The 23559-nt window shown below is 47.2% G+C and overlaps 1 protein-coding gene across 1 annotated transcript; it reads right to left on the reverse strand.

Annotated features, from left to right (window-relative positions):
• Positions 1 to 2027: 2027 nt before the first annotated feature.
• Positions 2028 to 5549, reverse strand: Ccdc177 (coiled-coil domain containing 177). The gene is made up of 2 exons (XM_047541462.1): positions 5248 to 5549; positions 2028 to 4376 (listed from the first exon to the last, which is right to left on the reverse strand). Exon 2 carries the CDS (start codon positions 4346 to 4348, stop codon positions 2231 to 2233), a length of 2118 nt encoding a protein of 705 aa, XP_047397418.1. The 5' UTR covers positions 4349 to 4376; positions 5248 to 5549; the 3' UTR covers positions 2028 to 2230.
• Positions 5550 to 23559: the final 18010 nt, after the last annotated feature.

Consider the following 23559-nt stretch of genomic DNA (forward strand, 5'->3'; position numbering starts at 1 on the left):
ATTCTGCAGAGGGGGGGAACCAAGGCATAGAAAGGTGATCTACCTAAAGTCACTCAGTTAAGTCAGAAAACAAACTGGGCCAAGAGCCAGGTAGGATCACCCATGTACCTTTGCAGTACCTTGTCCAAAAAAAACCAGATTGTCCCCTCACACTAAAGTAAGTGGTTTTGAGGGTGGAACTTTCTATGAAGGTTTCAAAAATCCTTTAGCAACTCAAGAACCACAAGATAAGAACCACAGAATCACATTAACTTTTTAGTTAAATGCTCCTGACTCACAGACAACACCAATGATTACAGTTCACTGACACCCTGGTTACCAACAAGAAGAAATTTTAAGGGAAAAATTCATCCATTCAAGAACTAAACCTTGGCACACAGCTCCTTCCTGGCATCACCATCTCAATTGTAACACCTAACCACTGTTTCCTTCTACACAACACGAGACTCCTGTATTTGTTAGCATGTGATGGGGTGGGGTGGTGGGTTGACAAAGTACGTGTGCGTGAGTGCATATGTAATAACCAGCCATTTTAGGGACAATTCTGCCCAGCAGAACATACATGAAATATGTCTAATGTAGTAGTTCTCTACCCTGATTCCTTCTTCTTCTTCTTCTTTTTTTGGTAATTTCTTTATTTCCTGACCTTGAGTTAATGTAAAAAGTAATGTTTTACTTCCCACCTTCCCTGATGAAGGCAGAGTCAATGGATGGATATAGCAGGGGCAATTTCAGCTTCATGGAAGGAAAGCCTAAAAATGCCTGGTGATAACTGAGCCTTTTGGACCAGGGTGTGGCCTGGCACTGCAAGTACTTCCTGCCAGAGGCTAAAAGACCATCTGTCCATGATGTATGGCTCCTTCCAGTGCCAGGAATCCGTATTCCCAGCAACAGAGCAGGCTCACCGCAGTCCTCCTGCCTCCCAACTCCAGGTCAAGAAAGGCACAAAGAAGTCCAACAAATAATACTGAAGCAGTGCTTTGGATCCAGGAGACCTTGAGGTACCAGAAGAGGAGTTCTGATGGCCCCATCTGGCAGTTAGGAAAGGTGAGGCACCAAGAGACAAATTAAATACTTTCAGTCATATTTGAGAAGGTACCAGAAATTTAGCGGGGAGACTCTCTTTTTCCTGGGAAGGGAGGGGTGAGACTCTACCAACAATAGTGAGCACAACTCTCAACAGAGGCAAGTCTAGCTCTTCAGCCTCCACAGGAAAGCAGTCAAGGATACCATAACTTGTCCTCCGGTTAGTGGAGATGATTCCTTCACAGAGGGAATCCTAACTCCAAGCTCTCTGGGGCCCACCCTTGAGACTGCATTCAGGGCTGAAGATTTAGGCAAGAATGGCCTGGGCAGGCACATAAGGTAGCTCTGCTTAAGGCATGGCTGCTGTCTGCCAGGCGTGGGCCTCACAACGGGAGGTGGGCATCAGACACCACTGCCCACCCCAAATCATCCTGCAAGAAGCTTCATGGGGTAGACACTGCTGCCTGAGGAAACCACCACCTCCTGGGGCCCAGCATTTCCCCACTTAACAGCACCACCAAACCAATCCATTTCCTGTGCCACTTGGGAGAATGAGAGAGAAAGAGATAAACTGATCATTGTCTGTAGATGATTGTCTAACTAGAAAACCTAGGGGACTCAACTGAAAAAGTATCGTAGCTAATAACACAATTTGCTCCGGTGACGTATTGATAGTCAAGCATACAAAACATCAATGATTTTCTGGTTCACTTTGTGCATGGCCTGACACCTTGGAAGTGCTGTGCTTTTCTGGCAGGCCTCCAAGCTTTGTGCAATGTGTCATATTTTGAAAGATGGAGGTGATCCAGATGCCCCCTCCGCTGCCACAACTGAAAGCCCTCAGACTCCAGTATCAGAAAGATGCCTTGGGCAACTGCAATTGAAGGGGCTTCCCCTCTATGCTCTTGAGGGGTGCAGAGCTTCCTACGCAGCTACATTCGGTTCCAACCCAAAAGACATAGGGAGGTTGGCAAGGGTGGGTGTGGACAAAGATTGTGCTACGGCATCTCCAAACGAAGTAATTTGTTAAAAACCAAGGGTGCAGAATGAAAAGTCCCACGTGTCACTCCTTTCATTGCTTCATTGCTCAGAAGCCTCGAGAGTTCATGGTGTTGCCCATGCAGCGGGGACTCAGAGTGACCGAGGGAATACCCCGCTCCGCCCCCGGACTGTGTGTGCCAGTCTGGCCAGCGTAGGGCTGCAGTCATTTGCGGTCCAGGCTGGCGTGTAGTTGGGCCTCCCGCACCATGCGGTCGAAGGAGCGCGTGTTGGTCTCCTCTCGCACTTTCTCACGAACGTGGAAGGAGGCGCGGGCGGTGGAGCGAGCACTCTCCAGTGCGCTGCGCCGTTCCCGTGACAGCTGCTCGCTGCGCTCCAGCTTGCGCCCGATTGCTTGGAGCAGTTCCCGCCGGCGGCAGTCTTCGTCCCTCTCTACCTTCTCCTTGTTGGCGCGCTGGGTCCGCTCTTTCTCCAACCGCGTCTGGCCCACGCGCCGGGCCTTTTGCTGCACTGCCTCTTCCGCCACCTGCGCCGCGTGCTGCAGCCGTCGTTCCCCGGCCCGGGCCAGGGCCTCCAGGTGAGCCTGATGTTCCCGCTCTTTGCGTTCCGCAGCCTCCTTGGCTCGCCTGCCCTGCAGCTCCTCCCGCCGGGCCCGCTCCCTCAGCTCCCGGGTGCGCTGCTCCACCAATTGCTCATAGTTCTCCTGCGCGCGGCCCAAGCTGGCCTCCAAGGAGCTCCGCAGGCCTTCTCGCTCCTCGTGCTGCTGCCGGGCTCGGCCCCGCAGCAACGCCTCGTGTCGCGCTCGCTCAGCGCGGCTCAGTTCTCGCTTCTCGCGCTGCAGTTGGCCCTCCTGCCGCTGCTTGGCGCGTGCCGCGCGCTGGGCGCGCTCCCTGCGGACCTGTTCGGCCCGCTCGCGCCCTTCCTGCAGGCCCTCTTCCCGCTGCTTCAGGTTCTGCTCCTGCTGCAGCTTACGCAGCCGGTCCTCCCGAGCCGCGCGCTCGGCCCGTTCCCGCCGCAGCAGGCCCTGGCGCTCGGCCAGCTCCCGTCGTCGCTCCTCGCTGCGTTCCCACTGTTGCTGTCGCCGCCGCGCTGCCTCACGCTCCTCGCGACCCCGGCGGCCCCGCCGCTCCTCCACCTGCGCAGCCCAGGCCCGGCGGCCCTGCTCTAGAGCGCGCTGCTTCTCGCGCTCCTCGCGCTCGCGCCGCTGCTCAGCACGCACGCGCTGCTGCTCCCACTGGCCGTGGGCTGCGGCGCGCTGCTCCAGCAACAGGCGCTCCTCTTGGTGCCGCGCCAGCATGAGTGCAGCAATCTTCCGGTCGCGCTCTGGCACCCCGCGCAGGCCCCGCTCGGCGCGCACTTGGCGTACGATGCGCTCCACGTGCTGAGCAGTCTGCGGAGAGTGGCTCAAGTCCCCAAGGCTGAAGCTTCGGCCAGTGAGTGGAACCAGGGCGAGCGCCGAAGGACGGCCCAAAGGGTTGGGGGCAGAGGACGCTGACCCTGCGGGGCAACTGTTCCTGGCTGCGGCCCGGGGCGGCCAGCGAAGCTCCCGAAGGCTCTCCCCACTGTAGGAGGACGACGATGCACCCGACTCGGAGCTGAGAGCACCGTCACGCCGGCGGGACAGCGAGTCCAGCGAGTGGCTCTTCCTTCCTGTCCGAGAACCTGCGGGCGGAGGTTGGGTCCGAGCAGAGGAGGGACTGGGAGAGGCCTTGCGGGCGGCACGCGGTGCGGGTGAGGCCGGGAGGCTGGTGCTACTGCAGCTGCTGCTGCTGCCCGCGCTCTGAGTTGGGGCTGAGGCCGAGGCGGCGGCAGCTGCGGCAGCCGCGGGGCCCAACGGCGTGAAGAGGCGCCGCTTCTCTTCGCGTACGATTCGCTCGCGCTCGGCCCGGCACTGCTGTAACTTGGAGCGCCGCTCTGCCTCGTACGCCTCGTACAGGCCAGTGGCCACCCGCATGGATCGGCCAGGAGCCTCGCGCACTAGGTCGGCCAAGGCCCGTGGCAGCAGTTCCACGGGCTTGACAGCACAGCGTGCGCAGGCCTCAAGGGAGCGGGGGCTGGTCAGCACGTAGCGGCTGCCCTCCGCCTCCGGACAGTCGAAGTTGAAGAGGTCGAGGTGCAGCATCGGAGACTGCTCCCGTCGTCCGCCTTCTGCTGTGCAAGGTACTTCTGCCTTGTGCGGCACCGCCGCGGAGGCCGAGGCCGAGGAGGCTGCGGGCTGCTGGGCGCCCTGGGCATCAGGGGGCACAGACGCTGTGGCCCCGTCCCCTTCCAAGCCTCCGGGCTCGGCTCCCTCCTTCTCCTCTTCAGGCACCGGGTCCACCATGGCTGAGCCTCGTCCTTTGTTGGAGTCTCTGCAGATGACAAGGTGGAACATAGAGGAATACAGCTGAGAGCTGTTTCCCCCTCCTCATCCATATTCACCCCTCCCAATTTAATCCGCTTTCGGATTAGGCTCAGAGGCCTGGTGGAACGTAAGTCATAAAACCGATGCCCTGAAAATCCAGGCTGGGGGTGGGGGGGAGACACTGGTCCTCAGAGCAGCCACAATCTCCCTCGGCTTCGGAATGCGAGTCCCTGTGGCTAGGCCCCCCGGGTGTCTTGCCCTCTAGATGCATTCCCCTTCTACTGCAAGTTAAAATGAAAAGATAGAAGTGTCGGCAGCAGCCAACGAGGGAGGCGCTAGAGGATTCCCGGGCGGATTAGCGTTATTTGTTTGTAGCTTAGGCGGGCTGTGGGGATGCAGCTTTGCAGGCACAAAAAAGGAAAGAGGCCTGTTCATCCCAAAGTGCATTGCTGCGAAGACCCCATTTGCCTCGGGAAGAAGTTTACGTTTGATTTCCACTGCCAGAGGAGATCGGGCGCGGGGCCCGGGGGTGATGGAAGGAGTGAGAAAAATCTTCAAAGACCCTTGCAGGAGGGTGATGGTTTCTTGCTCCTGTCTTTTGGGCAGGGCTTGCTAGGAGCTCTGCCGGCCCCCTCCACCCCCAGGCCCCACCGGCTGTTTGCAGGAGATTCAGACCGCGCCTGGAGCCTCCCAGATGCACCCAATTTCCTCCAAGTCTAATGTGCTGAAGGTATCCATCCACCCGTCTGTGCTAGGACACCCGCCCCTTCATGTCCACCAGTTCTCCCACCGCATCTCCGCGGGGTGGGCTCCTTGAGCGCAGCGAGCCCATCCGCGCCAGTGTCTGCAGGTTTGGGCTCCCAGACCGGTTCACTTACCCCAAGTCCCGGGTCCCGGGCCCGCGCCGAGGGCTTTTGTTCGAAGCTCTCCGCTTTCGCCGAGCCTCTTCAGTCCCTGCACTGGCGGGGTCGGGTTACTGCTGGCTGCAACCGCGAAAGGAGCCCCAGCTGCCGCCGACTGCGCCTCTCCATGGGGTCCGCAAGCAGGGCGCGCACACAACCCAGATGCTACCTACACACGGGAGGGGGAGTGCGACAAAGTCTCCCTAAAATAACGCAGCTCTGCTCCCTTCGCTCACATTGATTCTTAAAAAAGGAAGCCGGGTTCCATCGCTGCTGCATCCATCTCCACCTCTACAATCGTGAAGGTACCGCAGGTCTGTCGCCGCCCCCGGCGCCTCCTGGTGGACACTTAAGGGATAGTTTATTTGCTTAGAGGATGAAGAAATTAAAAAAACAGTATCTACATACAATTTGTATATGTAATACTTATATATACATGAATACTACACACACATATATATATCCATATATATGTGTTTGTGCGTGTGTGTGTGTGTGTATATATATCACCATGAAAACTAGGCTGTCTGCACCTTAGCTGGGTAGGGTGAAGGAATCTCTCAGCTGATTTTTCCAGGGCACCCTGAGAAGCAAACAAACTTGACAGGAATAATTGGGTGGACATGTGGTACCTGATCCAAATTGTAATTTTATTTTTAAAGAAAAACTAAGAATACTCATATGGCTTTGAGGCAGGAAGAACATATGTGTCTAGTTAATGCAACATTTTATGACTTACTAGTTCCAGATAATAAAATTAAATGCAGTTAGAACCATTTCGTGAGTGTTATTTTGAGATACCTCCTCCCCACCTCTTTTCCATTTTGACTGGAAGAGAGGGATGGGAGAAACCCTTGAGGGAAGGGAGGTGTGGAGGGACCCAGCATCAGAGAGCATGGTGAACTGTGTTGTTAAAGAAGTTTGACATTGTAAAGTAGGCTGTACAGAGAAAATGAATAATTTCAAGCGAGGAAATAACATTATTTAGTTAACATTTGAAGAACACGACTCTAGCAACAATAGGGTGGGCACCAAGAGGAGGCAGGAAGCCCAGTTAACTAAACACTGCTTTTACCCAAGGCAGGGAGGACTAGGACCAGAGAGGGACCAACAGTAGGAGGAACGGATCCTATGGAGAAGGGGAAGGATTCTGGAAGTAGAGTGAAAGAAGCAACACTCAAGGGTGACTTGGCCTTGGGGTGTGAAGACAGCAAAGAGTCAAGGTGGACTGCCCGGAACAACATGGTGGCCATGTGTGCCACAGGCAGTGGACCCAGCAGGGAGGGTCAGCTGATGTGGGGGCCAGGAAAGGACAGGTTCCATTTTCTACCACTTGATTATGGAGTAGAGCTGCTCAGCAAGTGGCTGGATAGGTTGTGTCAAGGGTCTAGTCTGGAGCTAGAATTTAGGGTACCATCACCATATACAAGGTTCCTAAAACCAGCAGTGGGAGAGTACCCAGGAAGGGCAGAGGAGAAGCTGGCAGGTCATGGCACTGGTAAGGAAAAAGAGTCCATGGAGGAGGCCAATAAGGAGAGGCAGGAAAGCGGCCTAGTTGTAAACTGCCAGCAGAGTATTTCAGGAGCATGTGCCCTAATGCTAAGTCCCCAGAGGTCCAGAAAATTTCTACTAGAGTCAAATATCTATGGAAACTGTTGATTGTCAGTCTTTGGTGAAACTGGCAAAAATAGCTTAGTATAGTACCAAAAACAGATGACACAGAACAGGAGGTTGAGGTGCAGGGGGGGATGACAAAGTGGGAGTTACTGGTTCTTTTGACATTGGGTGGTAGTGTTAAGAACCGTGAAGGGTTTGGGATTTTACCCCACTATATACTAGCAAGTGAGCCTGCCACTGTCTGTCTCACAGATGCTGGCAAAAGACATGAGATTCCTGGGTCAGAAACTTTGTTACTCATGACACAGTAGGCAATATGAAGTTCATGTTTTTGTTCCATATGTCCCATGCGCTGTGGAGAGGTGAACCCATTCTGTACAAACATCCTTGCAAAATAACCCAGAACAAAAGTCTTTATAAGACACTCAGAATGACATGAAGGATTGCTTTCCATTGAGAAAAGGAGCAACTGGTCACATAGCTAGTAAGAGGTGGGGTTCGGATTTGGACCTGGCTTTGTCTGATCCTGAATTGAATCCATATATTGCATTTCCACACCAAGCTGGGCATCTGGAGAGGTGTGGATTCAGGTGGAGATGAATGGGGTGGTCATATCAACCTCTCCAAGCCTGGGTTTCCCCCTCTTTACATGGAATCCCATTAAGTTGCCTCCCTCAAAGATTAATCAAGTCACGGGGTGTGGTGGCACATGCCTGTAATCCCAATGGCTTAGGAGGCTAAGGCAGGAGGATCAGAGGCGAAACTTAGGCCCTAAGCAACTCAGCAAGACCCTATCTCTAAATAAAATATAAAAAGGGCTGGGATGTAACTCAGTGGTAAAGCACCCCTAAGTTCAATCCCTAGTACAAAAAAATGTAATCGAATTTATAAAAGATCTATATAAATGTTATCTTTGTCCTTCAGTTTTCACATTTGTTAAATAGGGACAATAACACCTGCCTTGCAGGATTGTTGTCAGAACTGGAAAGACCATATTGCAAACTACCTAAACCAACACACTAAGCAGTGATAAAATACACCATTTATTTTGATAAAACTTATCTTCCAGGCTTGATCAGAACCAATATGGAAACATCTGTAATATTTGCCAAGTTCTTAAGGGGAAGCCCCTGAAATGTTCTACCCTTGATTAAAGAATGCTTCTACATCTTTGTAGGTCATAGAAGAGGCCATGAGAAGGGAGTCTTGAAATAGGACAGAACCCTCGCGGTCCACTGCAGCAGAACTGACTAGGCAGGAGATCCAAGATGGCGGACTAGAGGGAGGCTGCATTCCTTGTCACTCTGTAACTCAGGATACAAGCAGAGGAAATACTGTTTCTCTGCAAGGCAGTCATCCCTGCCCACCAATCTGCCACCTGCTGTTTATTCCATTTGTCTTGCCCCACCACTGTCTGCCAGCATATTGCCTGCCTTTTGAGTGCGAATTGCTCACTGACCACTGCCCATCATCCACCATTTGCCTGCCTGTTCATCGCACACTGCCCAAAGTCCACCCGCCAATCCTTCACTTTAGGCTGCAGACTGCTCACAGACTGCCAACGGATTACCTGCCCACTGTTGCCTGGAAGTCCATTGTCACAATACCCACAGGTTTGGTTACACGAAGCTGCTGCCATCTTGAGACACTAGCCAGGGCCTGCAGGTTTCCTGCCCCAGCCATTGCCATCTTGGGGGCATGGCCACCTGGGTCTGGGGACTCAGGCCAGTGCCTGGAGATACATTGGGGTACCTGCAGGTCGGGTTGCACCTGAGGCCTTTCTGCTCAGTGTGGCAGTGGCCGCCATCTGGCTGCCTCTTTGCAGGGTCGCTCCTTTGTGTGAGCACATCCCTGGTGGTCTCAAGTTGAAGGGGCATTGAGATCTTGGGACTTCGGCAAAACAGGGCCTGGGAAAGCTGAAGACCAGGTTCATCAGATTGCAACTGGATTTGCCTGGACCAGTCTGGGTCTGGCAAGCCTGTGGGAAGCCAGAATCTAGGGGCAGTTCCCTGGGGGGGAGCAGAGGTTGGAGAAACAGGAGAAAACGGCTCTCTTCAGCTCAGCAAGTCCTGAAGTGTGCAGGGACAGAAGGGGTCAGCTACAATGGGTGGGAAGACTGGAAGAGGGTGTGAGGGCATCTTGCTCTCCGCTCACCTGCCCAGCTGGTCCCTCTGGACTGGAGCTAACATCAAACTTCAGACAACCCCACCTATCAGTGAAGGGAAGCTGAGAAAATTTTTGAAAGCCAACAGAAGCAATCATTCAATTTTCCATTGAAACTTTCCTCCTTTTTTTTTTCTCTTTTCTACCTCTGTCTCATACCTCTACCATCTTTGAATCCAAATATTTTTCATGCATCGATTTATTGAGAAATCTGATGTCTGAATAGTATGAGAGTTTTCTTGTGTATTCTTATCTTTTTACTTTTTAATAAAATCTGTATATATTTTTTTTGCTCACCGACTTGTCTCCCTGGATTCTCTTTCTCACTTCTCTCATACTAACAGCCAACCTCTATTAATTCCTCCCTCACTCTTGCTATAAATTTTTACCTCTATCTTCTCTCCCTCTTTCTCATAAACATCACATCTTACACTACTTCTCTTCCCTCATTGTCCGTCATTTGAAATGGCAAATCCTTTTAGCAAACTTACTGTTTATATTGTAATTAAGTACCTCATTTCTGTCTATTGTGACAAAACAATAAACACCTTACTAGAAGCCATTTGGTTTAAGGTGGTATGTCATTTGCATTGGGTGCTGTTAATATTGGTCTCCCCCTTAAAGGTGAGGTACTGGAAGTCTTCAGGGACACTATAAGATTATAGGGTAGAATCTGTACTGCCTTAGTTCCACATGGCTAGATGAGAACACCCCCAAACAACATGAAAAAGCAAGGGAACAGAGTGCCTCAAACAAACCAAGATGTTCCAACAATAGAATCCATGGACAAGACTGTAGAAGAAATGTCAGAGAAGGAGTTTAGAAAATACATAGTTAGACCAATCTTTGAAATAAAGGATGGTATTGGAGAAAAAAATACAGGAAGTGAAAGGTCACTTCAATAAAGAGTCAGATTATAAAAAGGAATCAAGCAGAAATCCTTGTAATGAAGGAAACAATAAACCAAATTAAAAATTCAATGGAAAGTATCACCAACAGACTAGACCACTTGGAATACAGAACCTCATACAATGAAGACAAAATATATACTCTTGAAAATAAAGTTGACCGCACAGAGAAGGTGGTAAGAAACCATGAATATAACTTCCAAGAAATGTGTGATAACATGAAAAGATCAAATTTAAGACTTATCAGAATAGCCAAAGGCATGAAGATGCAAACCAAAGGAATACACAATCTTTTCAATGACATAATATCAGAAAACTTCCCAAATCTAAAGAATGAAATGGAAAATCAACTTTAAGAGACTTTGCTCTGTCCCAAATGTAGAAAATTACAGCAGACCACACCAGGGACATTATAATGAGAATGACTAACATACAGAATAAAGATAGAATTTTAAAGACTGCAAGAGAAAAATAAATTCAAATTACATATAGGGGGAAACCAATTTGGATCTCAGCTGATTTCTCAACGCAGACCCTCAATGCCAGGAGGTCCTGGAATAACATATATCAAGCTTTGAAAGAAAATTTTATATCCAGCAAAATTAAGCTTCATGTTTGAAGATGAAATAAAAACCTTCCATGATAAACAAACGTTAAAAGAATTCACAACTAGAAAGCCTGCACTACAGAACATTCTCAGCAAAATAGTCCATAAGGAGGAAATGAAAAAAAAAAAAAAACAGTGAAAACCAGCAAAGGGAGGAACTACACTAAAGGAAAGGCCAATCAAAGGAGAAATTAAGTCAAGTTAAAAACCAAAAATAAACCAAAATGACAGGGAATACAAATCATATCTCAATAATAACCCTGAAGGTTAATGGCTCAAACTCATCAATTGAAAGACATAAACTGGCAGATTGGATTTTTAAAAAAGACCCAACAATATGCTGTCTTCAAGAAACTCACCTCCTAGGGAAAGACAACCACAGACTGAAGGTGAAAGGTTGGGAAAAAACATATCACTCATGTGGACTGCATAAACAAGCAGGGGTTTCCATCCTCAGATCAGACAAAGTGAACTTCAAACCAAAGTTAGTCAGAAGGACATTTCATACTGCTTCAGGGAAGCATACACCAACAAGAACTGACTAGGCAATCACTGGGGTGCCTCTAAGTGGTTGGATATCTCTCGCCTCTCATCCCTAAGTCCTCTGGGTGTTTCAGGGCATGGATTTCACACAAGTGAAATGCTGACCTCCTTCAAGTTGGAAGTCCAAACTTGTCAAAGATCAAATGTGTTATAGCCAATATCATTATGACACCCAGTAAAGAAAACATCCCAGTTTGAGAATACCCACCTGGTTATTATAAGTATAGTGGTGAACAATAATACCTGCCTTGTAGAAATGTGGGCTTAAGAGTCATTTATGGGCCAGGCGTGGTGGAGCATGCCTGTAATCCCACTGGCTCCAGAGACTGAGACAGGAGGATTGACAGTTCAAAGCCAACCTCAGCAAAAGTGAGGCACTAAGCCACTCAGTGAGACCTTGTCTCTAAATAAAATACAAAATAGGGCCAGGGGTGTGGCTAAGTGGTTGAGTAACCCTGAGTTCAGTTCCTGGTACCCCACTCCCCACCACACACAAAAGAGTCAATTATGGCTCCACCAGGCTGTGTGATTCCAGGAAGTTTCTTAGCCTCTCTGAGTCTCAACTTTTAGTCTTTAAGCAAGGACAGCATAATATGGACTGTTGTTTTGGCTTGCACAGATCCTTAGAGATAATAATAATTTATCAGGTATGTTCTTAGATCCTTTAACAAGTAGCTTATTAATTTAGACAAAAAAGCATTCAGTGTAGACATTATCACTTTTATTTAAATTCCTTTTGCTCAGCCTCACCACCTGCCTCAGTTCTGTACACTCATTCCCTTTTTATCAATATAATATTATTAGCAGAAGAGAGGAGTTTTGGTTTTTAGTAGTGGGGCCTGAACCCAGGTGCACTTTACCACTGAGCTGCATCCCAAGATCTTTTATTTTTTTATTTTGAGACAGAGTCTCACTAAGTTACTGAAGCTGGCCTGGAACCTGTGATCCTCCTGCCTCAATCTCCTGAGTCACTGCGATTACAGGCCTGCACCACAGCACCCGGCTGAACAGAGATTTGTTTGTTTGTTTGTTTGTTAATTATAAAAATTCTACATCATGGTTGATCATGGTTGTGTGTGCCTGTAAGTCCCAGGTACTTGGGAGGCTGAGGTTGGAGGATCACTCAAGTCCAGGAGTTTGAGGCCAACCTGAGTTTTAGACCAGGAGTTTAAAACCAGGAGTTTTAGACCCTGTCTAAAAAAATTTTTAAAAACGCTATGCCAGGAGTTGGAACACTGTGGTGCAGGGGCCAATTCTACTGCCTGTTTTTATAAATCAAGTTTTATGGCAACACAGCCATGTGTATTTGTTTGCACACCGTCTATACTGCTTTTGCACAAAGGCCAATTTGAATAGTTTTGACAGAGACCATGACTCACAAAGCTAAAACTACTTCTATCGGATTCTTTATAGATAAGGCTTCCCAACTCCTGTTCTCATGAGCAATAATAACTTGTGCCCGCGATCCATTTTTGCTTGGCATCTCCAAATTCACCTTGCAATACCTGCTTTGGGAAATGTTTCTTTTCCCGGACAGTGAGCCCCATGTGAAGGCAGACCAGTAGAGGGCGCTGCAGGGAGGCTGCAGGAGGAAGGGGGGCTTCTGGTTCCTGGCGCCCTGCAACTTGCCTTTTCTTGCTCCTGCTGTATGTTTAGTATGACAGGTGTGTGGGAACATCCCATGGTACTCTGCTCCAGTTGCATGCCCAGAGTAGTGCCTTGGTGACCTCCCGGTCCGGGCTCGGGCTTCCCACCACACACAAAAGAGTCACCTTCCTGCACTAGCCTTGTGCCTGTGGTAGTGTTCTGACTCCTGCTCACAGGCCCCTGTTCACCTGCAGCTTGGAAGCCGGTTTTCTGCTTGCCCACACCTGTGGAGCAGCTCTGCCCCAGCAGACTTCTCTGCCACCCAGTGGACTGCACCCTCACTTTCTGCAAGGCAGTCTGGACCCCAGTCTTGAGGAGGAAGCTCCCCTTCCAAGTGTCCTCCCTCCAACACTCTACCTCAGGCCTACTGAAGCTTCAGAACTCTCTCGATGCCTTTATATTTATTCTCCTTTCATAGTTAATTACCTCTTTAAATAATCTTCCTCTGTTTAAATTACTGTGTGATTTCTGTCTCCCAGTTGGATCCAGACCAATGTACAGCTTAAGGTATGGCCATTTCTGATTCTTGGGACTAAAGCTTTAAGAAGAAATTTAGGATACAAGTCAGTGGGTAAAAGATAATATTTGTTAAAAAGAAAGTTTTTTCATACTTTAATGAAGTAATACATGTTCATTAAAGTAGGAAATTAGAAAATGAAGAGAAATGGAAGGGGAAAAAATTACCTCACCCAAAGGCCACCACTGTTAGATCTTGATCTATTTTTGGCAGGAACTTGTACACTGCAGGACAACAGGTCCTTGTCTGTCTGTCCATGACCCTTTAGTGCTTGATACATAGTAGCCCTCCTGCTGAGTGCTTCAACAAGAGCAAGTAGAGGCCTGTAATCTCAGTGACTCAGGAGGCTGAGGCAGGAGGATCACACAATCCAGGCCAGCCTCAGGAATTTAGTGAGACCCTGTCTCAAAATAAAAAATAAAAAGGGCTGGGGATGTAGCTCAGTGGTAGAGCATCCCTGGATTCCATCTCTGGTACTAAAAACAAAAATAAAACAATAACTAGAAGAGGGAGTGGGCCAGGCATGGTGGTGCACACCTGTAATCCCTGTGACTCAGGAGCCTGAGGCAGGAGGATCAAAACTTCAAAGCCAGCCTTAGCAATTTAGCAAGGCTTTTAGCAACTCAGCAAGACCCTGTCTCTGATTAAAATATAAAAATATGACTGGGGATGTGGCACAGTGGTAAAGCACCACTGAGTTTAATCCCTTGACCAAAAATTTAAACAAAAAGGGAGTGGGGTCTAAGTAGTACTGCCTCGGCCCTTGTCCACTGTATGTACCATGAAACTGGCCTTATCAAAATATTTTTAGTCACTAAGCTGCTTTGATGACTCTTTAGCACTGTCCTAAGCAAGTGGTGTTCACATTTGAGAACTGCCCTGTTGGGCAGGAGAGTCCAGCTTCCACTAAACTGTGGAAGAGCATCAGCAAGGAAACCTAGAAGGAATCTCACAATTAATCTCATGCGGTTTTTCTCTCACTTCTAGAAGGGTTGCAGCTCGTTCCACTGGCTACCTTCTTGTACGGTACTACAGAACAACCCTCCTGCCTGGGCATGACCACACACTGGTGCTGCTATCCCTTGGTATCTGGTCTGTGTAACGTCGTGGGCCTGCGTGGGAGGAGGGGTTGCTCAGGAGCCAGGCGAGTTTCCAGTCTCTGTCCGTCTTGCTGGATCATCTGTCTCTGGCATCGGCCTGCTGAGTGCTGTAGGCCCCTTCCCTTTCCAGAAGGGCTACTCAGAAGTGCCAGCCCCTGTTCCCCACAGGCCTCCTTCCTAAACCCCAGCATGTGCACACACCCTCTTATGTATTCCTTTTGATTTTAAATCAAAATCAAATGATCAATCTTCACTTCGAACATTGTGCACATTGCTTTGCATAATGCCTTCAATCAGTCTTCCTAATGTTTATATTTGGACATTCAGAGCTGAGTCATATTCCATTTCTGGAAATGGGGCCCCCTTTGCATGTTTCTCTTGGGGATCAGGCGTTTGCCATTGGGCTCCTTTTACTTATTTATTTTTATTTTGTTTGTCAGTTGGTACTGGGGATTGAACCCAAGGGCACTTTACCACTAAGCTGCATTCCCCTCCTTTTCATTTTTTATTTTGACACCGGGTCTCCCTAAATTGCATAGGGCCTCACTAATTTGCTGAGGCTGGCTTAGAACTTTCAGTCTCCTGCCTCAGCCTCTCACGTCACTGGGATTATAGGTGTGCCCCACCATACCCAGCCCTTCTTTGTTGTTATTCTTAACTATTTTCTTTTAAAAAAAAATTTATTGGCATATTATAATTATACATAGTAGTGGAATTCATTGTAACCTATTTGTGTATGCATGTAAAATAATTTGGTCAATTTCATTCCCCAGTAATCGGGCTTCTTTTCACACATCCAAATGTGTCAATCAATCACACAACAATAGCAGCAAAAAATGCATTGAATATTTATTGTTAAAAAAGTACCATGTGGGCTGGGGGATAGCTCAGTCGGCAGAGTGCTTGTGTTATAAGCACAAGTCCCTGAGTTCAATCCCCAGCACTGCAAAAAAAAAAAAAAAAAGTACCACGTGAACTGGGGTTGTGACTCAGTGGTAGAGTGCTTGCCTATCACGGTGAGGCACTGGGATGGATTCTCGGCATCACATATAAATAAGTAAGTAAATATATTAATTAAATAAAAGATCCATCAGCAACTAAAAAATATTAAAAAAAAAAAAAAAGATATCATGTGCCAGAAGTGGTTGTCCATGTCTATAATACCAGCGACTTGGGAAGCTGAGGATTGCAAGTTCAAGACCAGCCTTAGCAAATTAACAAGGCCCTAAGGACTTAGCAAGACCCTTTCTCAAAAACATAAAAAAAGAGCTGAGGATGTGACTCAGTAATTAAGCAACCCTGGGTTCAATCCCTGGTACCAAAAAAGAAGAAGAAGAAAAAAAAAGTTCAACACCACTGGGAACTGTTAAAAAATTACAAAATCACTGTAATCCCTGTGACTCAGGAGGCTGAGTCAGGATGAGGATTGCAAATTTGAGGCCAGTCTGGACAACTTAGTGAGGACCTGTCTCAAAATAAAACTTAAAAAGGACTGGGAATGTAGCTCAGTGGTAAAGTGAACTTGTCTCAATCCCTAGTCCAATGGGAATGGAGAAGCACCAAGTCTTCCAAGGAAGTCTGGAAATACTGAGATGGGTAATCCAAGCCCCTTGCCCTTCCTGCCCATCAGAGGAACAAGCCCCAAACATCAAGAAGTTAGATAACAAGAGTTAAATCAGTTATAAGAGGGGCTGGGGTTGTAGCTCAGGAGTAGGGCATTGCCTAGTACATGTGAGGCACTGGGTTCGATCCTCAGCACCACATAAAAAAATAAATAGATAAAGGCATTGTGTCCATCTACAACTAAAAATTCAGTTACAAAGCCAGGCGAGGTGGTGCAGGCCTGTAATCCCAATGGCTCGGGAGGCTGAGGCAGAAGGATTGCAAGTTCAAAGCCAGCCTCAGCAAAAGTGAGGTGCTCAGCAACTCAGTGAGACCCTGTCTTTAAATAAAATACAACATAGGGCTGGGGACGTGGCTCAGTGATTGAGTGCCCCTGAGTTCAATCAATCCCTGGTACCTAAAAAAAAAAAAAAAAAAAAAAAATCAATTACAAGAATTGGGAAGCAGCGTAAAAAATTAAAACATTATTAATTAGCTATACAGGGTAAGTCAATCTCTCTGAGTCTGATTTCCTTTCTTGATTGTATTCATTTTATAGAGCTGATATAACAAAATGCCACAGACTGAGTGAATTAACAACAAAAATTTACTTTCCCAAGTTCTGAGAGCTGGAAGTCCAAGATGATGATGCCGGCGTATTTGATTTCTCTCTCCTTGGCTTTCAGGTGGCCGCTGTGTCCTTAGAAGGTCATCCCTGTATTATTTTCTGATCGTTTGTCTTTGCAGTTCGTCTGATTGAACCCAGGGCACTCTACCACTGAGCTACATGCCCAGCCCTTTTTATTTTTTATTTTGAGACCTCGTTAAGTTGTCCAGGCCGGCCTCTGATTTGTGATCCTCCTGCCTCAACCTCCTGAGTCACTGAGACCACAGGTGTGTACCACTGAACACAACCCTCTTATTTTTTGTGTCCTAATCTCTTCTTATCAGGACAGCAGTCCTATTAGAGTAGAGCCCACCCTAATGACCCCATTTTACCTTAATGACTTCTTTAAATGTCCTATCTTCAGTCACATTCTGAGGTTCTGGGTGTTAAGGCTTCAACACATGAATTTTTGAGGAGATACAACTCAGTCAGAACACTGATACAATGGAAATAATGATTCTTGTCTATTCAGTCACACAAATTTTTTTTTTTTTTTTTTTTTTGCGCTGGGGATCAAACCCAGGGCCTTGTGCTTGCAAGGCAAACACTCTACCAACTGAGCTATCTCCCTAGCCCTCAGTCACTCAAATTTATTTCAGTGCCTACTCTATGCCAATCACTGGGCTTATAGTGGTGGAGTCCTATCATCAAGGAGTCCGTAACGGGGGATCAATTATAAATCATTCTCACTAATTCTGGGAAGGACAGGGACTGCTGGAAGTGTATGTAACCAGGTAAGAGTTGACTATGGTCTTAACTAAGCCTGTGACAATGAGGAAAGAGAACATAGAAAAAAATGTAAACATGTTTATGAGAGAGAGCCAACACATTGTATGTTTATGAGTGAGTGAGTGTAGTGACAAAATGCCTAGGTTTCTGGCTTGGGTACAGGGGCAAGTGGTATCACTGTCGAGATGACGCATGGAGGAGGGAGAGGGCAAAGAGGATGAGGTCCACTTTCAACCTGTTGAATGGCCATATCCACCAGGTATCTAACCTGCTGCTTAAGAGCGTGAGTTTCAGAGACTATAAACCAGAGTTCAAGCACCTACCTATTCATGTCCTTAGTTTCTTACTTAATTGACACTTAATTTCTCTGAACTGCTATTTGCTCACTATAAAATGGGCGTAGTACATCTTCCTTATGAGGCTGTTGTGAGCATTAAATGGTATTAGACTTGTTAGGCACATAGCACAGCATACCCTCGGATCTGGCACAACAATGGAAGGTCATTAATATTGTTACTAAACATGAATGAAATGGTGAGCAAATTCAAGCTTTCTTTGGGTTGGTTTCCTTCGTGCTCATAGATCAGTCTCTAACTGCGGTTTCAGTTGCACTGCTCCATTTGCAAAACCTTGTTTTTTTTTTTTTTTTTTTTTTTTTTCCATTCTTCCCTGCAAATCGCAGGATTTCCCTGAAGCTCAGCTCTTTGATAAAATGCAGTAAGAAGCAGGATTTCCTTCACTGAAGACGGAAAAGGGGAACTCAATACTCCTTCTACAATCTCACCTGCAGGTGGCGCCCCTCCTCCGCGCATCTGCTGATAGTTCTGGAGTCAGATGCGAAGGACCAGCTGAAACGCCACACCAAAATTCCCATCCCCAGGAGTGCGGAATGCACCCACGGGGCAGTTTCACAAAAGGACCGGAAGGAAGTAGCTTCCTCCTTCCAGACACAGACTTGACTTGTACTTAGAACTCTCTTAGGAGACTGTGCTGTCTCGTGCGTCGGTGACTCTGCAGACGCCATTTTCTGCCAATACTGTCCCATGCTACTTACCTAACTGTCAAACTCAGCTCAGATGTCACCTCCTCAGGAAAGCCTTCCTAGATTGGCTTTTCAGTTTAGGCTGGGCACCTCTCCTGTGCTTCTACCACATCCAGTGCATAGCACTGAGGTGGAGGTACAATACATAGGTTTCTTTGTTGTTTTTTGTTTTTGTAGTTGGAGAGAATGCCTTTATTTTATTTGTATGTGGTGCTAAAGATTGAACCCAGTGCTTCACACGGGCTAGGCAAGTGCTCTGCCACTGAGCTACAGTCCCTGCCCAATACATAGGTTTTAATATTTTATTACAGAGAACTTAAAACATTTAAAAAATGGAATAAGTCAGGCATGGTGGTGTGCACCTGTAGTTCCAGCAACTTGGGAGACTGAGGCAGAAGGATTGCAAGTTTGAGACCAGACTGAGCAACTTAGTGAGACCCTGTGTCAAAATAAAAGATAAAAAGGACTGGGGATATAGCTCAATGGTAAAGCACCCCTGGGTTCAATCCCCAGCCACCCTCCCCCTGCCCTCCCCTGGCGCCCCCCCCACCAAAAAAAAAAAAAAAAAAACCAATCTAATAACCACTCACCGTGTCAGCCTTGCTGAGCTTAATTTTTTGTTTTGTTTTATTTTGTTTTCTTACATGGTTCACTCACTGGAGAGTGGCCTCCGTGAGAAGAGGACCTGTATTTTGTGACATTTCATTCCCAGTCCCTGGGTCTGACATGGATAAAGGTTTGAGGAAAAAGTGGAAGTACTCTTGGTCCCATTCTCTATTCATACTCTTCTCCCTCTGTTTTTTGGAGGTTCTCTCTGTCTATGCCTCAGTCTTTGAGAGGCAATCAGGGACACAGCTATGGGCACTCCCAGATACACTGAGGACAAAGGGCAGCTCGCTATGACACCCCCACCCCTGCCCCCAAAGCTTGGAATGTTAGAAGCAGTGCAGGAGCACACATTGGTGTAACCAGATTTTGACTTCCTTCCTTCCTGCCTTCCTTCCTTCCTTTCTTTTTTTACCTCTTTTCTATGAATTTGGCAAGTTACTTAACATCTCTGAGTCTCCTCTGTATTGTTTGTAAAAATAGAAATTATATTTGTCTTGCAGATTGGTTGTGAGAATCAAATAACACACCCTGTTGTTTGGTACATAGTAGGTGTGCAATAAAGGCTGTTTTCCTTTCCTGGAGTTTTATATTGATTTCAGGCAAATGACTTCATCTCTGGGGAAGAATGGCTGTTATTCATTATGCAACTGGAACAATGCCAACATGGATCTTTGGGAAACCCCAGCTTCCCCCGCCCAAGCATAGGAAATGGACTGTCAGTCTTTCCCATATCCAAGCCCTCTGTACGCAACAAGAGAGGACAAATTATCATGGCAAAGTGACAAGGGACTGACATGCCCCTGCCCTTGCCCTCTCAGTCTGTTTATTCCTTCTTCCATTCATTTGTTCATGTGTGCCACACTGTCTATGCTCGAGTGCCTACTATGTGCAGGTATGAGGCCAGGTACTGGGACTCAGTGATGAACAGACAGACTGGGTCGCTGCCCTTACAGAGCTTGCAATGCTTGTGGATGGGGGTGGAGGGAGAGACAGGTGACATGGTAATGGCCCTAACTGCAATCTCAGGAAGAGCTGCGAATAAAAGTGCAGGCCATGAAAGGGGACAGAAGGGCTTCCTGAGGAACTGACATTGAATCTGAGACATAAAGGACAAATGAGGAGAATTAGCTAGGCCAAGTTGGTAGGAAGAAGAAATTCCTTGCATGATTCCACTCCTTGTTTTCCCTCTTTGCCCATTAATTTGTAGGGTGCCCATGTGGGTGCCAGACCCAGAGCTCCCTGCCACAAAGTTCTACTGGGCCTCACTTCCCAAACCTTCTGGCCTAGCCCCTCTGGGGATGAGCTATTCCTTCTCAGATGGATTCAGGAATGAATCTTCTCACCAAAGAAAGTAGCTCAAGATGCTAGAGGAGAAATGTTGTTCTTTCAAGGAGTACTTGCTGTGATGGTTTGGATGTGAGGTGTCCCCAAAAAGCTCATGTGTGAGACAATGCAAGAAGGTTCAGAGGAGAAATGATTGGGTTGTGAGAGCCTTAACCAATCACTGAATTAATTGAGTGGTAATTGAAGGCAGGTGGGTGTGACTGGAGGCCGTGGGGTATTGGGGTTTGGCAAGCCGAGTCTCTTTTTCTCTGCTTCCTGATGATGGGAGTCGCTTCCCTCTGCCACGCTCTTCCGCCATGATGTTCCTCCTCACCTTGAGTGCTGAGCAATGAAGCCCGCTGTCTTGGATTGAGACCTCTGAAACCATGAGCCCCCAAATAAACTTTTCCTCCTTTACAATTATTCTGGTCAGGTCTTTTAGTCACATGAGGGAAAAGGTGACTAAAACACTTTCCTTCTACTCAAGGCATGTAGAGACAAACTGTCTCCAAAGAACAGCTTCTAGACACTGAGAATCTCAGATACTTTCTGGCCAATGTTTTGCTGGCTCTACAATCTTCTGAGCACAACCTTCTGCCCTGTGGTGTGATCTTTCTTCTCTCCTCATATCATGGCACTCCTTAGCCTCACCCCACCAGAGCAACGAGGCCGTAACCTGAGCTGCCCTTCCTGCTTTGGCATGGCCAAAGTTCAGGGCCCTGATCAGGGAGGACACACAGGTATTCTATTGCTGGGCAATAGTACCCAGCCCAAGAACAAAGGATGAACCTGATGTCATCCCTGGGCGTGTTTAGCCAACACATGGTCGGTAGTTCTCAAAAGGAAAAGAAGGGACCACCAAGAACAGAGCCAGGCTGCTTTTATTTTCTCCTCTTTGCTAGGCTGGCAGATCAGAGCTGTGCTGACAGTCCCAGGGAAGAGCCTGAACACCCTTTGTGGATGGTATGGAAGAGCATGTGCCCAGTCAGACTATCACCATATGGTGTTGCATCTAGTGACAGAGCTGTCCCACATGCTATGCCGTTTAAGGGTTTTATCACAACTTGGCTAAAGATAAGGTGATCAGAGATGACACTAATCTGGGCAGAGAGATAAAAATAATTTTACCTAGCATTCATATGTCACACATTTTTCACTTTGCCATATGCTTTTTTAAAATTTAATTCTCATGATATCACCCTAAGTAGTGGGAATGATTATAGTCTCTGGTTAACAGAAGAGGAAACAGACTTAGAGCAGTTAAGCAATATGCCTAATGTCACATAGCTAGTAAATGGTGAGATGGGTTTGGAAAACCACCTAAAGCTGTTCACTTGCACTGACAAACTCCATGCACCCATACATCCACCCATCCACTCACCCACCCACCCATTCCCTCAGCTGCCCACCGGCCATCTGTCCGTCCATCCATCCATCCATCCATCCAACATTTACTGAGTTCCTTCCAAGGGCCAGCAGTCTCTGAGGCAGGATAGACAAGGTCCTGCTCTCATGGAACTTACATCCAAGTGAGGAGAATGAGAATAATGAAGTCAAAAAATTAAAAAGATGATTTCACGGAAATATTATAAACAATAAAGTGGGACAATAGGAGAGGGCACTTTACTGAAAGGTCAGGGATGTGTCTCTGAGAAAGTGACCCTGTGGCCTAAAGGAACCTTGTTGGGGCAGATCTGGGGAAGGCCTTGGCATCTTTGAGAGACAGACTTGGCATCTTTGAGAGACAAAGGGCTGACTTTAAGGGGTTCTGAGTAACTGGGTCTCTACCCCTAGTCCTAAGAAATTGATTGGGATCAATGTTAAGTCTTGCTTGGGCTCAGAGCCACAGTGAACTCAGCGAGGGACTCTGTGGATTTGCCTCAACTGGGAATGCAGGAGAGACTGGAGGTCATCAGGTAAACTCACCTGGACTTGGACTTAGAGAAGGGGACAGCCCTCTACTCGCGTACTGGTCTGCCCCACCTGGATATAGGTGCTTTCTCTGGGCACTGCCAACAGAAAAAATTATATGGTCACACCTAAAGGACTGCCACCAAATGAAGAGCAGGAGGGCCCGAGAGAAGAGTTGTTCCAGAGAGAGAGGTGGGCAGCTTGACCGCTGCCTCCAGAAGGACTTGGCGGGGTCACGGGTCTTCATTTTTTAATCTTTTGACATGAAAAATATGTGCAGACAATTCCTAAAGTAGAAAAAAAGTATAGGAAAGAAAAAAAAAATCTCCTTATTCTATTATTCAGAGATAATCACTGATAACTTTGACAGAATTTCTTCCATTACTTTTTCTGGGCTTCAAAAAAAAAGTCACAAAATCGTCCTATTTTGTTCCTGTGTGTGTGTGTGTGTGTGTGTGTGTGTGCGCACGTGTGTATATCTATAGAAGCAGTGGAGGAGAATGGTCAGAAGTTGGCTCTGGAGCCCTTGACCTGGGCTTCAGTCCTGGCTCTACCAGTCGTTACCTGCACAACCAAGAAAGGACCCCGTCTCTCATCCCTCTGTCCCCTTGGGGATACTGTGAGAGTCCACTGGGAGTAAATGAGCTAATAGTATTTGCAAACATAAAAACAGTGCCTGCACAAACCTAGATTATGTAATGTTTGATGAATAAGTAAATATGCCAGGTAGGGTGACATGCCTGTAATCCAAGCAGCTCGGGAGGCTGAGATAGGAGGATCGAGAGTTTGAAGCCAACCTCAGCAAAAGCAAGGTGCTAAGCAACTTAGTGAGACCCCTGTCTCTAAATAAAATACAAAATAGGGCTGGGGATGTGACTCAGTGTCCAATACCCCTTGTACAAAAAAAAAAAATATATATATATATATATATATATATGTATATATAAGATAGTATATATATATTTATTATATGCTATATTACATGTTTAAATATACATACATTTTGGTACTGGAGATTAAACACAGGAGTGCTTTACCATTGAGCTATATCCTCAGTCCTTTTGTTCTTTTATTTTGAGACAGGGTCTTGCTAAGTTGCCGAGTTTGACCTCAAACTTGTGATCCTCCTGCCTCAGACTCCCTAGTTACTAAGATGACAGGCATATGCAATAGGCATATGCAATATAGTATATATATAATATATATATGGAGAGAGGGAGAGAGGATAGTGTGTGTGTGTGTGTGTGTGTGTGTGTGTGTGTGTGTATGTATGTATATATGGAGAGAGAGAGGATAGTGTGTG

The sequence above is a fragment of the Sciurus carolinensis genome, chromosome 2 (genome assembly GCF_902686445.1).
Source record: "Sciurus carolinensis chromosome 2, mSciCar1.2, whole genome shotgun sequence".
Lineage (NCBI taxonomy): Eukaryota > Metazoa > Chordata > Mammalia > Rodentia > Sciuridae > Sciurus > Sciurus carolinensis.